Source organism: Balaenoptera physalus (genome assembly GCF_965194825.1).
Source record: "Balaenoptera physalus genome assembly, chromosome: 10".
In the NCBI taxonomy this organism is placed as follows: Eukaryota; Metazoa; Chordata; class Mammalia; order Artiodactyla; family Balaenopteridae; genus Balaenoptera; species Balaenoptera physalus.
Window position 1 is genome coordinate 46,912,528 of NC_138889.1, and position 16,125 is coordinate 46,928,652.

Consider the following 16,125-nt stretch of genomic DNA (forward strand, 5'->3'; position numbering starts at 1 on the left):
CATACTGTGGCACTGGTACTTGCCACAAGAAAGGTAGCAAAGATATTTTCCTTATGCACTGAGAAAAATAAGTTGAATAAAGAAAACAATAGTGAAAGAACTAGTACTACTACTAATAATTATTATGGTATATTATAATATTATGGTACAATATTATATATAATATTATAAATACTAAGCTGTAAAATCAATTTATTGAATGCTTACTATCATCTGCTAGGAACTATGCTAAAATATATAATATGCATAATTTTTTCAATATTCACAACTCTTTGAAGTAATTACTATCATCCTCAATTTTCTGATAAGGAAATTGTGGCTTAAATACATAAAATACCTTGACCAAACTCTACAAACGAACACGTGGGAGAAGTAGAGTGTAAAACCAGGTTGTTGATTTGCTCTTAGAAAACTTCATTCCCAAATACCCAGCCAGTAGTTTGATAAAGGTCCTAATCTTCCCTTGTGGCCATGGGAGCTGCCCACATGGGTATTACGCCCTGTATTCTTTGTCTGTAGCAAGTGAAAATCAGGGAATAGTGATGTTGAATGTCTGTTTTAAGAAGAAGAAAGGGGGGTCAAAAGGTGGAGTTTGTAGATGACTTTGGAGTGAGTGAGTGTTAGTCTTGTGTTTATTATTAATAATAACCCTCTAGATTTCTATTAGACTTTACAACCTTCATTGCTTTTCTGGGCTTCACACAATGCTATATGTTAGGGAGGGCAGGTATTGGGACTCCCATTTTACTTGTGTGTGACCTGACGCCCGAACGTTGACTGTCCCAAAGTTGCAGAGCTTGTCCTGTGATGCTTACTCTTCACACAGTTTCTAACCAAATGTGAGAAAGAGGCATGATTTGCTTGGAAGAATATAGTTCTGGAATAACTCTGTAAATAAGGTTTAAAAAAGTGACCATGAAAATAAGTTTGGGTTGGAGGCCTCCAGGTGTTGAGGGAGATAAAGTATGCAGCTGTAGGAGAAAGGTTGGCTACACAGGTTATGCAGTTATCCTGGGATCAGGGCTATCCCTCCAGCACACATGCAAAATTGTCATGGTTTCCAGATTCTAAATCTTATCTGCTATTCATATTACGTAAAAGTAAGTTGTGAACAACACATGTGGTATACCCATATTTATAAAAATGTGCATATACGTATTTTACATTGGGTATACATTTTGTATATGTACATTATGCATATACATTGTGTGCATTAACAATATCTAGGGTTCTCATTTTTTTAACAAACATTGAACTGGTACATTTTTGTTAAAATCATCTTCAGATTTATTTGAGCTTTTACTTCCCTTTCTTCTCTCATTAGATAAAGATATTGTATATATATACATTATATATTTCTGGTGTGCACAGAAGGATATATGAAACAATGTATGCTTACCTGTTAATGGTAGTTATACCCTTATCAATGGCTAGAGGGTAGGGTCTTGATATTACTTCCCCTTTTATTTTATACTTTACTCTTGTTTAAGTTGCAGTGAGCATCTGTTGTTTTTTACGCATTTTTATTTACATTTTGTTATTTAAAATACAGATTAAAATATTATTACGGTTCTCGCTTCAGCAGCACATATACTAAAATTGGAATGATACAGAGAAGATTAACATGGCCCCTGTGCAAGGATGACAGGCAAACTCATGAAGCGTTCCATATTTTTGGCCACGTAACTTGCTTTGGCCAATGGGATGCTAGTGGATGTGATGTGAGCAGAGGATGTGATGTGTGTGCTTGTCTGATTGGGCTTTTCCTCTTGTACTTCTACCAGCACCATGGCAAGAGCATACCTGGGGTAGCCACTGCTCCTCAAGCTTTGGTCCTATGATGTGACACATGGAACAAACACCCCAGTTGTCCTACAGATATGTTACCAAGAAATAAGTGTTTATTATTGAATGCTAAAAAATATATATTATTACTGTAATGTGTCAAATAAGCAGTTGGGAAGGATATAAAGATTCTCATAATACAAGTGTTTCTTAAAGTGTATTTCAAAAATTCTCCGTTAGACCTGGCTTTGGATTTCTGGACCTTTGTGCCTGTATTGTGCTGAAAGGCTTTACAGGTGTATCCGGAGCAATAAGCCAGTCACCATCATCTCAGTCATAAGTCATCCCTCAGATGTCATGGAAATCCGAATGGTCAAAGAAAATTTTAAAGCAAGACCTGGCCAGGTAAGTCAGTGTCCAGAAACTTTTAAAATACCCTTTATCTTTACATATTTTTTGAAAATTAGCATCATTAGACTATTTGAATTTCTTTTTTGGTCACTTAAAAATTGTTTGTTGCTTTTTAGTATATTATTCTACATTGTCCCAGTGTGTCTGCATTGGAAAACCATCCATTTACTCTCACAATGGTAAGAAACTTGTTTTTTGATTTTTTAATTTTTAGAATGAAATGTGTCTTTTTCTTTTTGTGTGTGTACACTCCACCTCATTCTAAAAATCATTCAAACCTGTCACAATATCCTTAATGTTTAAGTAAGCCATCTTTTTACAAAGAAATATAATTATTCAGAAACTTTTAAACGATTTATTATTTTCTACAACTTTAAACTTCAGGAAATAGTATATTTAATTTATTAAACCTTGTTGATTCAAAATGCAGAAAATTTCCTGAATATTTGGACTCTTCCTTTTATGAAGTATGTACCAAAATATAATATGTGCATGATTTTCTTTAGAGAGATTAAAATTATAGAAAAAGAAAGTACTCTGGGTTGAGGTGGAAGCATAAGAGAATGTTTAGAAAAGAAAAAGCCCAGTATAATTGGCACCCAGGTTGTGTATGGAGAAAGGAAAAGAAAATAAGATCAGAAAAATAAAATGGAATAATAATGAGGGGAAATCTAGCTAAATAACGGCATTATCAAATATCGTTAGCCCATTGTTTAACGTTATTTTTTTCCATTATACAAATGGCATAAGCCCATTAGAAAAAAGTAAACATTTCACAAGCATGTAAGATCACATTATAACTTTTCCTCATTTCCCCACTCCCCAGTCCTTTTCTTGAGTTTGACCTATAGTCTTCCAGATATTTTTCTGTATACTTTGGCATATATAGGTGTCTGGCATTTGTTTGCTGGATCCTTTGTTTTATCATTTTCTCTTTTTACACAACAATATGTCATGGACAACTTTCCATGTTACTGTATTTGTATATGCCTCGTTCTTTTTGATCACTGTATAATATTTCACAGTAGGAATGTACTGTAATTTATTTAACATTCCCCATTGATGATAGAGGTTAAGATTTTATTCAGTTTCTAACAAAGGTAACTGAGACAGGGACCACATGTTTAAAATATATGCTAAGATATGCAAATAAAATTGAACAAATTATGGGAGAGAGGCCAGAAAAATAACTAGTGTCAAAGTGCTGAGGTTTCGGGATGAGGCTGTGCTGGGATTGGAACCGCTGTTAAATTTGATGTATTAGTCAAGTTGAAAACTTGGAAACCTTGGCCAAGTTACTTCATCTTTTTGTACATTCATTTCTCAGTGTAATATTGTGATAAAAGCAACAGCTATTTACACATTTATGAGTTTAAATGAACTACTACAAATAAAGTATGTAGAACACAGCCTGGAACGTGAAGTGTCAGGTACATGTTGATACGTGTTAGCAAGTATTATGATTTTTATTTTCAGTGTGAACTTGCCCCTTGAGAACATGTACTTGTGAAGACGGCTAGACCAGAAAATTTTGTATTTAAAGGATAAAACAAGCAGAAAGGAAGTGTCAAACGGTTAGAGAGAAAACAGAAGTTATTTATCCAATAGCAATTCTTTAAAACGAAAGAGAATTTTTTGCTTCATTTGCTCCAAATTTTGCATTCCGTTTGTATGTAGCAAATTTATTTATCTATTTATTTATTTTTAATTTATCTTCCAGTTTTATTGAGATATGACTGACATATACCACTGTATAAGTTTAAGGTGTGCAGCATAATGATTTAGCTTACATACATCATGAAGTGATTAGCACAATAAGTTTAGTGAACATCCCTCATCTCATATAGATTCAAAATTAAAGAAGTAGAAAATAAATATATTTTCCTTGTGATGAGAACTCTTAGGATTTACTCTGTTAACAATTTTCATATGTATCACACCGCAGTGTTAATTATATTTATCATGTTGTATATTATATCCCTAGTACATATTTATCTTATAACTGAAAGTATGTACCTTTTGACGGCCTTCATCCAGTTCCCCCTCCCCACACCCCACCCACCTTCCCCTGGTAACCATAAATCTGATCTCTTTTTCTTTGAGTTTGTTTGTGTCTTTATTTACTTTTGAAGTATAATTGACCTACAGCACTATGTTAGTTCTTGTTACCCAACATAGTGATTTGATATTTCTATATGTTTCTAAACGATCACCATGATAAGTCCAGTTACCGTCTGTCGTCATACTAAGATATGACATAGTTATTGACTGTATTTCCTAGATTATTAATTATTGAGGAAATGTAGTTTGGTATCTAGTGAAATAATTAACAACATTCCATTTTATCAAGAAAGATGGCAACATTGGCTTACCTTGGAGACAGGTATAGTATAGTAGTTTACAGTCATTATAGTAGTTTACAGTAGTTACAGTATATATATATATAGAGAGAGAATACATATAGTAGTATATATATAGTAGTTATAGTAGTTTCTCCAATAGCGATGATAGACACCCTTTCATCTGGTGCTGTGTGGGCTGCAGGTGACAGTGAAAGGGGAAATGTGCCACCATGAGGAATAGTGGAAACTTAGCTGCCCTCATGAGATATAAAACCAACAGGGACCTCGGAGTCCTGAGGTCATCAGGAGCCAAGTAGCCATGTCACACCCTTCACTCCTGTAGCATACACACCCTACAGGGTGGCTGAATAAGATTGCCCACATTCTATTAGGACAGCAGGAAGCTTGGGGAGTAAATCTGATCAACAAACATTCAGGTGTGATGTGTCAGCTCAGTCATGAAGCCATTTTCATGGGATTGAACCCACTACAGTCAGAAGCACTGTGCTTTAGTTCTGATAGTTGCAAGACATGTTTCTATTTCTCTGCATCCCTACATCCTGTAGGCATAAAGTTGGTAACATAAAAAGAAAGGGGAGAATGAAAAAGGGAGAAATACACAAGTAAAAGTTTGTCTTGATAGAGTAGTTTAGGAAATTTGGCCCAATCTTGGGGTCATATGAAATTTACTTCAGAAATTAACCTTTCTTTGTGTTTGAAACTTTTTTCCAGGTTTATTGAGGTATAATTGAAAAATGAAAATTGTATATATTTAAGGTGTACAACATGAGACTCTATTTTGAAAATCGTTTCTTCATCATAGCATTAAGTAGAGAACATGGAATAAGAAAAGAAGGCCGTTGCTGAATGTCAACTACAAAGAAGAGAGGGATTTTTATAAAAATGTTTTTCAACATACACAAAAGTAGAGAAAATAGTATAATGAACTCCCACATTCCCAACACCCAGCTTCAACAACAGAAAAAAGAAGATTGTTTACTTTTTAGTATATATTCTGTCACTGAAAACTTTTATGTTCTCTCAAAACAGAAAATCCAGGAACTTTTCACCTGTGTTACACACTGAGTAGATGCTTCTAGATCTAGTCTCTTTCAGCTGGCCTAGAACTTTTTTACAGGGCAAAGGAGAAATAAAATAAAGTGTTGTGTAGAATCTGAAGGGCTTTAAGCAAATGCTTTATGTGGCCTGGTCTGCTTCCTGAAAGCTGATTGGGGAAGAGCTGTGATAACCCTGTAGCTGGCTTGAGGCACGGATGGGAGGAAAAGAAAAGAGGAGAAGGGAATGTAGGGAACAGACAGAAGAGCAGCCACTGGAAATAGGAGAGAGAGCTAAGAAAGGGAGAACAAATTACATGTGAGGTAAAAGGTAGTAAACATTCGCACAAATGACAGGAACTTTAGAATTCAGTTCCAACTCTGTCACTTATTAGTTCTGTCTGTGAGTGGATCTCTGCTCTCATCAACTCCCAAATAGTAGTGTTTGGATATGAATCAAAAGAAAAGATAGGGATAGCAGTCTAAAGATAAAACAAGCTAAAATGATATAAGAATTTTCTCAGGTACTTGACATTTTGTTGTGTGAATGAAGGACTATTTACATTCCCCACCGCCCCCCCCCCCATGGAATCCTAAGGTGTAAGAATAGGAATAACAATACATTATTCTTGGAGAAAGAATACTGCTTTAGTGAATACTTTGAGAAATAGGATGTATTTGGCCGGGTGGGGAGACGGAAGAGCTTCTGCTCGCCTCAGTGAAGCGCTGTTAGGTATACAGTCCTCCTGAGTACCCTATGAGCAGCTTCCTACAGCAAAGGACCATCACCCTGACTCTAAAGGAGGTCTGGTAAGTTCTCAGCACAAGGGCTCTGTGTCCAGTACAGGCTTGTTTCAGAAGATTCAGGGTCAGAGTGTGTTGGATGGAGGCAAAGAGGTTGGATGCCTGGGATTCCGTATCCATCATAGTTTTTCTTCTTTCTTACTTTCTTCAATTAAGAAAAGATTTTTCCTTTTTCCTTCTACTTCTTCCAGGCCAGTCTTCAGTTCTCTTCAAGGAACATGGTTCTCTGAAAATTCTCTAAGAAAAACAAGAAAGAAAAGACCTAAAATAGTTTGGAAAATAGTGCTTAGTATATATCGCTTTTAAAAATTCATAGTTTCTCTTACCATATTAATGGTTTTAAGCCGTTCTTTAATAAATAATCCCATTAAATTTTATTCACCCATTTATTTAACCCTTTTCTACTTTGTCACTTTTAGATCTTTGCCCTAGAAACCAACCACTGCTTCTTCCACTTATTCACTCTCCAAATACCATACATTCTCTTGACCTTTTCCTTTTATAAGACCCTGTATATTCTCTTCAGCAATTAGTGCCATTAAATTACCTGTTTAATACCTGTCTTCCTCCTAGACCATAAGCTCCAGGAACCCTTTCAAAGTTACATTCATAGCACAGCATCTGGTACACAGAGTAACCCAATATATATCTGTTGAAAGAGTGAAAAACACTTAATATATAATTCGTGTTTGGGACTTAACCTTGAGGAATACTTCATAGATGAATTTTCTTTTCCTCCCATCTCTCACTTGGAAGGTGAAGCCAGAGAAAAGGAAAAGCTAGAGGATTTAAGGAGAAAGAGGATAATGCTTATGGCTGATGTGGCTCTCAGTCAAAGAGCAGGTTTCCAGTCAGGTTCTGAGTCTAATGTTTAAGGTCATGATGACTATTTCTCTTTAGCTGATAAGAGGAATGGGAAATGTACTTATGGTGGAGGTAGTTTGGGAAGAACCACCAAAGACAAAGGGAAACAATTTACTGAGAACATCTGGTTAGAGACAGCAGGTCAGTTTTTCACCTCCACTGCCCCATTCTCAGGGCTAACAATGGGAAATTACTTGCTCCTAATTTCTGTTGCTTATTTGACCAATGTTATCAATATATCTTAGGTTTGCCTAGCAACCTGCAGGTCAAAATGGATCTTGACTTTGCAAGTTTAGGTTTTGTATTCACATTTATCCTTATTTTAAACATCATTTTTTGTATGTTTTAATTATGCCCTATTAAACCTCAAATAAAGGTTTAATTGTTTTAAAAAGAATTATATCTCATAGATATTTTAAATTGCAACAATAGTTGGCTTCCAAAAGAAATTTTAAGGCAAAGGAAGATTCTTTTCACCAGACCATCTGTGTACCATGTACTTTGTGTAGGCTTAGGAAATGGTTTCTAGCCCTCCCACATTTGGGGGAATTGCTAGCTGTCTCACTCATACCATGCCCCAAGGGAGTCTCTGTTTTTGTAAGAAGGAAAAGAGGTGAATGGTACTGCTGCCTGGAAAGGAATTTGAGTAAAGCAAAAACATTTCTAAGCTAAATTTTACATTATGCTATTATGTTAATTTACTGTCTTTTCCTGCCATTTCCTTCTTTTTGTCCAATTACTTCTGTTTGGCACTTACATGTAAAATACATGCTTTTCAAGCATTTTCACTGGATGGTTTTAAGGGTTCCTTTGAAATAAAACAAAGCAAAACAAAGTGACTTCCCATATGCCAATTCCCACTAAAATTGTATACACACCCCATCTTTGTCAAGGATAATAGTACCTACTAATTAAATGCCTAAACAAACTTTGAAAATATTATATTATTTAGTTCTACTATATTCCTATGAGATGTGTATTGTTAGCTCTCTATGATGCAGAAAATAATGTGACTCAGAAATATTAGATAACACACAACTAATTAGTGGCACAGGTGAGATAGAAACACAGACTGCCTGGCTGAAAGGTGTATTGTCAGCTATTCTGCCTTGTCTCTCTCATGCCTCACCACCTAGCCATGTTCAGGGCATTCATATTTCTAAAACTCCTATTGCTCTTAGACATACTTGTTGGAGTCAACAAAAAAGAATTACCATTTAAAAGAGAAATTTACTGAAACTATAAAAATGTATTTTCAAGAGAAATATGAAGCTGAAAGTTTTATATTGCCCACACTGCTAAGCTCTTCAAATATTGTGGGGAGTTGAAAGTGAAATTCCCCTGCTAGAAAAGTCTAATATTTACTTTAATATATTGTGTCAGTATAAGGAAAAATCAAATCTATAAAATATACATTGATCCCAAATTCAGTAGCTTGAATTTCAATTCATTTTTTAAATGGAGATGAAGCTTTTACAGCTGAAAATAACAAAAAAAAGTTGGTGCAAAGATAAGGTACAGAAGCACTATAATATTTTTCATAATTTCAGTCAAAGTAAGGCTAAGTTTTGACTACTGATTTAATTAGGAACTCAAAGGTTGGACTTTTCATTAAAGTGCTTCAACATTTCTTATACTTGACATTGACTTTGCTACACATGGAAGCCATGCTAATTTGGTGGGTGTTCCCAGAAAGTTGTGATTGTTTTCTGTGATAACACTTGCATTCTCTCAGGGTGTAACCAGCAGGAACGTTTGCTGACAAAGGTTGTTGGAGATCAGAGGGCACTGTACAGTATTAGACCATAGATTTTGGAATCCTGGACAGCTGGGATTGGAGACCTGAATACCCCACTTATTAGTACTGTGACCTTGGACAAGATAATTAACACACTTACCTTTGGTTTACTTCTTTATAAAACATGGGTAATAATAGTAACTTCTCTATGAAGCTTTGAATATGAATTAAAAAGATATAATCAAGTGCTAAGCATGGTGCTTGGCACACAGTAGGTTCTCAGTCAGTTAGAAGTTGTTTTTGTTGTTGTTGTTGTTTTTCTCACTCCAATCCCACAATTTAAAAAAAAATTTTTTTATTGGAGTATAGTTGATTTACAATGTTGTATTAGTCTCAGGTGTACAGCAAAGTGAATCAGTTATACATATACATATATCTACTTTTTTTTTAGATTCTTTTCCCATATAGGCCATTACAGAGTACTGAGTAGAGTTCCCTGTGCTATACAGTAGCTCCCTATTAGTTACCTATTTTATATATAGTAGTATGTATATGTCAATCCCAATCTCCCAATTTATCCCTCCCCCCGCTTATCCCCTGGTAACCACAAGTTTGTTTTCTACATCTGTGACTCTATTTCTGTTTTGTAACTAAGTTCATTTGTACCTTTTTTTTAGATTCCACGTATAAGCGTTGTCGTATGATATTTTTATTTCCAATAATGAGTGGACAGTCAAAACAGGATTAAACTGACTTTTTTTTTTTTTTTTTTTTCCTTCTCCAGCATGCAATAACTGACTAAGCTCTGCCCATAGACTGGTTTAGAAACAGTCATTTGGGGGACTGATGATTTGCCTTTTGTGGTTTACTAGCCCGTGGGATGAAGGATGTTTCAGGTTGGGCTTCCAGGGAAACAGACTGGGAGTAGAGATTTGCATGCCACAGGTTTGTTGGTTAGTGTGCTCAGATTAACACCTGGTAAGGAGTGAGGGACTAAGGAGTCAGGGCAGAAGTTGAACTGTGATATGTCTCCACAGAGGCCTCAGTAGCTCACACAGGAGATCTGCAGGTAAAATGATAGTTCAGAGTTGTCCTGTCTTGAAGTCAGGAGGACAAATCTTTGTACTCCCAAATTACAGTCATTGGATTTGACGCTTAGACATGGGTGGGGAAGCGTTTGTCTGTGGATGGCAATTCCTGGGGAGGGTCTCAGAAGTAGCTCTCAGCAGGCAACACTTTGAGCAGCTGAGAGATTGAGGAAATGAGTGTTTTAATACTGAAAATTGGGAAAAAGGAGAAGGGAAGAAGACCTGAACAGTGCACCACAGTTTCCACTACACACAACACTTAGATAGATGTATTTAAATTTATATATTTATATACATTTATATACCTATAAATATATAAAAGGTGTATTAAAATATAGCTTTTGTGAGATAATTCTATTTTTAAAACTTAAACTTGAGACACGTATAAATTCTAATAGTTTATCTAAAGTTATTGAACTTTACAAATTTGTAGTCCAAACAGCAGATTTACTTGTTTCTTTGCTGTGAGGGAAGGAGGTATCTAAAGCATAAATTGTTTAAAAAATCAAAAAAACCAAAGTAACACAACTGATGACAAAGTTGGAACCAAAATTCAAGTTTTCTGATCCTTCTCCTTCTTTAAACCTTTATTGACTTAAAACCTAGGTAGATTTTTCTTTTCTTTTCTTTTCTTTTTTTTGACTATGTAGTTGATCTCTTAAAGTGTTTTCTAGCTGTGCTCTGTAATTACCAAACTTTGGATTTTCTGCCAAAACAAATATATTAAGGTATGCTCTCATCTAATTTGATATGTAAATCAGAGATGATTTTAAAAAGCCAAACTTAAGAAAGCATGAAACCTATTGCTTACTACAGAATGTAACATCTCTTAGTATTTAACTGAGGTAGATATTAATTATGTTTATTAATATTTTTCATGGATTCTCAAATAAAGAATGCAGAATCTGCTTTTGTATATCAGTAATTGATTGAAGTTTGCATAAGTATCTCTGTATCCTTTCATTATTATTTTTATTCAGAAACACACATGTGCTTTCCTGACATCTGTATTTTAAATTGTATGATTCATTATTTTTAAACTTGGATAACCTGATTGCACATATTTTTCCATGAGTCACAGGAAAGTCTAGTTGTTAGTTTGTTATTGTCTGTACTTTTACATAGCATGCCTGCACTTGCCATTATTTTTCTGATTTTTGTTTTTCATCTCTCAACCAGTCACTTTGGGAATAGTCCTTCCAGTTTTCAATGAAAACCAGACAAGAATGGCCATGGATTTCTCAAGACTGGCAAACTATTTTTGTTATTATTTATTTAATTCCATGGGTTTAAATATAACCAGGAAGTCTGCATCAGTTGTTTTGATCTTGGGTCTTGATCTCATCTATTTAACTCTTAAAAATTACTTTTCTCTAGGGTTTCACAAATCTTTTGCTTGCACAATTTAGAAACTCAGCTGGGATGGATGATAGGCAAAGACCTATAAAATAGGACCTATACCTATAGGCAAAGGACCTATACCTACAGGCAAAGGACCTATACCTATAGGCAAGGCAACAATGTGTCTTAACCACAGAGCAGGCACAGTGGTGGAAATTGCTCCAGAAGGTCACTAATGTTCAGGAAACTTAACAGGGCATCTGAATTCTCTGAAAATTAAACATTATCTAACTGCTCTAGTTTGACTTTTTTCCAGGGGAAAAGAAAATATTCCTTCAGTGCCTAATATGATCCTGCATGATAAATATGAACTTAAATAGGTCAATGTATTCAGAGCAAACCTGTTGTTTAATATTAAACTTGGTTTATTCAATTGGTATTTTTGGATGCCTCCTTTTACCTAGATACCAAAGAGAAGATGATCAATAAAAGCTCCTTTCTTGACTTAACATCTCCTTTCTGCTACTGCCCCATTTCTCAGTTCTTCCTTTCCTCTTATTCTCTGTTAAATCCACCAACTTTGTCCATACCACTCTACTTAAACATTTCTGAGGTCAACAGTGACCATGTTATTGCTAGGTCCGAGGGTCATTTTCCAGTCCTCAGTTGGACTGACCTCTCAGCTCCATTTGGCACAGCTGATCACTTGCTTTATCGACACCCTGCTTTCATTTTGCTTCCAGGACATCCGCTCACCTGGCTTGTCTCCTAGGTTTCTGGGTACTTTTACTCAGTCTTTCTTTTTTTGCTATTCCTTGTCATCCCATGACCTCTAAATATCAGAACACTCCAGCATCCATTCCTTGAACTACTTTTCCTCTCCAGCTAAATTCATTTCTCTGGTGATCTTTCCTTTTGATGTTATCTGTATGCTATCATCTCCCAAATTTATATTTCCAGCCCAGGCCCCATCTCTGAAATTCAGGATCCTGTATCCAATCGTCTACCAGGAACTTCCACTTGGATGTCTAATAGACATCTTAAATTAACATGTCTAAAATTGAACTAACCTTTGGCCTTCCAACCTATCCCACCCACCATCTTCTCCCACTTCAGTTAATGCCAACTCAATTGTCCATGTTGCTCGGGCTGAAAACCTGAACATCATTCTTGACTTTTATCAGTTTTTAAAAATATAGACAAAAATCCATCCACACATTTTCTTGGCTCTACCTTCAAAATATGTCCACCGTTTCCACCGTTGCCACCCTGGTCCAATCTGCTACCATTGGATAGCCTCCTGACTGCTCTGCATCTGTCTGCCCTTACTCAGCTACCATTTAATCTTAACAAGCTGCCAAGGTGATTATTTTGAAATGAAAATCAGATTATGTCATTTTTCTGTTGAAAAAACAGGCAGTTTTCACCTTGAGCTATACTTGATATCTGTTGACTTGTATCTGTGTGAGTGGGTGGGTGTGGGGAGGGGTGTGAGTGGAGAAGGGAGGTCAGAGGTCAGAGTGTCTGGAGTAGATTAAGGAAAAGGAAGGATGGTAGGAAATAATGTCAGAGAAGTCATGAGGAGTCAGATTATGTAGGGTTTATGTGACACTGCAAGGGCTTTGGTTTTTACTTTGAGTGAGGAAGGAGCCATTGGATGGCTCTGGGTAGAGGAAGGACATGACCTGGCTTAGTTTTTAGCAGGAGCACTCTGGATGCTATGTTAAGGTTAGATGAAGGGCAGAGCAGAGAGACCAGTTAGGAGGCCGTTGTGGTCATCCACCTGGGGTATGATGATGCTTGGACCAGGATGGTGACAGTGAAGCTGGTGAGAAGTATCAGGTTCTTAATATATTTGAAAGAGTTAGCAGGATTTCTTGATAGACTGGGTATGGAATGTGAAGGAAATACAAGAGTTAAGGTTTTTATTTTATTTTATTTATTTTTTTGTTTGTTTTGTTTTGTTTTTTGGTCTGAGCAACTGGAACTGCATTATCTGAGATAGGGAGGGCCCTCCCTATCAAATTCTCATCTACAAAAACTCTCATTCTGATGAGAATTTGTAGAGCTCAGTTTGGGATATGTGAATGTGATATGGCACTTAGTCTACTTTTATCAAATATTTCCTGAGCAAATGAATGACATCTCAGCCCTACTTTCCACTGTACAGGTTATTCCTGTATCTTGAGCCCTCTTTTTCCCACCTCTACTTGTCCTACTTGTGTTTGGATTTGTGGGAGCGTAGCTGCCTGAGTTGTGCTTGGGGTGAGGTAATTTGGGGCTCAAGTTATCCCATATACAGACATGAACACATTTCTTCTCTTTTTTAAAATTATAAGTTCAACCTCAGCTTTCTTCTATTGTCTGTGAAGTCTCTGAGACGTAAGTTTTCCCAATGAGATGTGAGAAAGATGGGCCTGCTTCTCAAGGTGATCCCCTTTTTGAAGGTTGTGCGATTTCAGCTTTGGAATTTTTTTCAGTCAGTTCCCAAACCACCATGTCACCCACATTTCATCTTTCAAAATATGTTGACACCTCTCTATTGTTGTTATCATTCCCTGTGTTACCTTTGATATTGTCATGTGTATTTTTATATTCATAAGTTGTTATTTCAGTGTTTTGGTTTTTTTCTTTTGAGGGAGTTGAGATAAATGCACATATTCCATTGAAGTTAGCAAAAATCTCACTTACATACTTTTCCAGGATCTTTCTGTTTAATATTTAGCATTTTTTTCATGAAACTATACAAGTAAACACTAACTTTTTCCTTCAAGTAAACCAGTAAATATTGAAATGTTATGTTTGTCAAAACGTTTAGAGTCACGATGTTGCACTAATTGTGATGGATTTTGCGCTCCTGGCTCATTGTCTCCTCTCTTACTTTTAGAACAGTCCTCATTTGTGAAGTTACATGAGCTCCTAGTATAGTCTGTGAAACTTTTTAATACTCAATACATGTTTGTTGAATGTTTGAATAAATTGTAGAAGAATTGCCCATTGCTGAAGTCCTTATTCATTCTCAGGTTAATTCTCCAGTATTTTATTAACTGATATTTGAATGCACACCCAATAAGGGTAAGATGCTATGGAATATATGATAATGATTTAGAAATAGTTCTTGATCTCAAGACACTTATAGTATATTAATACTGGAAAAATTACACAAAATTAAAGAGGTAAACTGTAATAAAGGGCATAAAAGTCAAGTAATTTGGAATTTCAGAGAAGAGAGGGATTTTTGTAGCATGGGAAATCAAGATTTCTTCATGAAAGTGGTAGCATTTGAGATGGGCCTTAAAGAATTACCAGTGTCCAATATGAGAAATGGGAATGAAGTCATTCTAAATGAGTATACTAGTAAGTGGGAAAATGAAGAGACAAGAAAATATATTAGTTGATCCATGTTGGCTTAGCTGGATTAGAGTGAATCAAAGAGGAAAAATAGAATATAAAATTGGAAAGAATTTGGAACAAATGTGGTTGGTCAGGGACCGTAGGAAAGAAAGAATGTGCATGTTTTCCCATAAGAGGATATGAAAGGTTAATCAGTAGGAGATTGCTGTGATCAGATGTTTTCTTTGGTAATATTACTTGAAAGGACTTGAAAATTGATTGAATGCTGGCAGGAAGATAAATACCTGGTATTAGTCTGAGATTTGAACCTCTGTTCTGGTGGGATGTAGGTTCCATGTCCAGACCTAGGGGAATTAGAAGGAGAAGATAATTTGGGAAAGAAGATAACAGCAATTTTAGATATATTACGTTTAGAGCAAATTTCAAGTAGAAATTATCTAGCAGGCATAGAAAATGTGAAACTAGAGCTTTGGAAAAGAGGGTTAAAAATAAAGACCTGACAATAATGATTAAAGAACATCATATTCTGTGATCATTTTCTCTGGTTTAAGAAATTTGTTACATTGAAAATTTAATATTTAACATAGTAGCATCCATTTTAGAATTATTTTTATTTATTGTTGCAAAACTCTTGATTTAAAATAAACACATGGTGGCTTTTAAATTCATTTTCCGTGTTGAGTGAATTCTTGTGCAGTGACATCATTTTTACATTTTGTTCTCAAATGTAAGATGATTGTGTAATATCTGTTTATATTTTTGTGGGACTGTTGTAAAATCATTAGTCATTTGAGCACATTAAAAACCCAATGCCATTTTGAACAAATAATTTGAAAGAAAAGGTTGTTTTTCTCCAGGACATCAAACTACACATTCCCCCAGGTCTCTTGCAAATTCTGTCATTTTATTTTCTTCTCCTTAAACTAGGTGATGTGTATTCTGCTACTTATATTAAGGTCAACATCAGCCAAACTCCATTGTCTTCATCTAGGAAACTTAAGTGAGACTAAAGTAAGACTCAGGAATGTTTTAATGTTTATATTTTAAATTAAACTTTTAAAGTATTTAAAATTATAAACATTAAAAAGCTTAATAATAAATTTTAAAAATAGATGTGTATGAAATGAGTTATTTTCTCTGTCTTCAATTTTACTTCCCAGAAATTAATATTCTTAACAATGTATCATATAGTCTCATCAATGTATTTCTATGTATAGAGGAAAAACACTAATATCTGTTTTTTTTAATTTTATTTATTTATTTATTTATTTATGGCTGCGTTGGGTCTTCATTGCTGCATGTGGGCTTTCTCTAGTTGCGGAGAGTGGAGGCTACTCTTCATT

At 35.3% G+C, this 16,125-nt stretch overlaps 1 protein-coding gene across 3 annotated transcripts in view; it reads left to right on the plus strand.

The window, feature by feature from the left end:
* NOX4 (NADPH oxidase 4) overlaps positions 1 to 16,125 on the plus strand; it is a 145,968-nt gene that overhangs the window by 57,615 nt on the left and 72,228 nt on the right. For all 3 annotated transcript variants that reach the window (XM_082410173.1, XM_082410174.1, XM_082410175.1), the window contains 2 exons: positions 2,026 to 2,190; positions 2,313 to 2,375. In XM_082410173.1, coding sequence (XP_082266299.1) covers positions 2,026 to 2,190; positions 2,313 to 2,375 — 228 coding nt within the window. The remainder of the gene's footprint in view (positions 1 to 2,025; positions 2,191 to 2,312; positions 2,376 to 16,125) is intronic.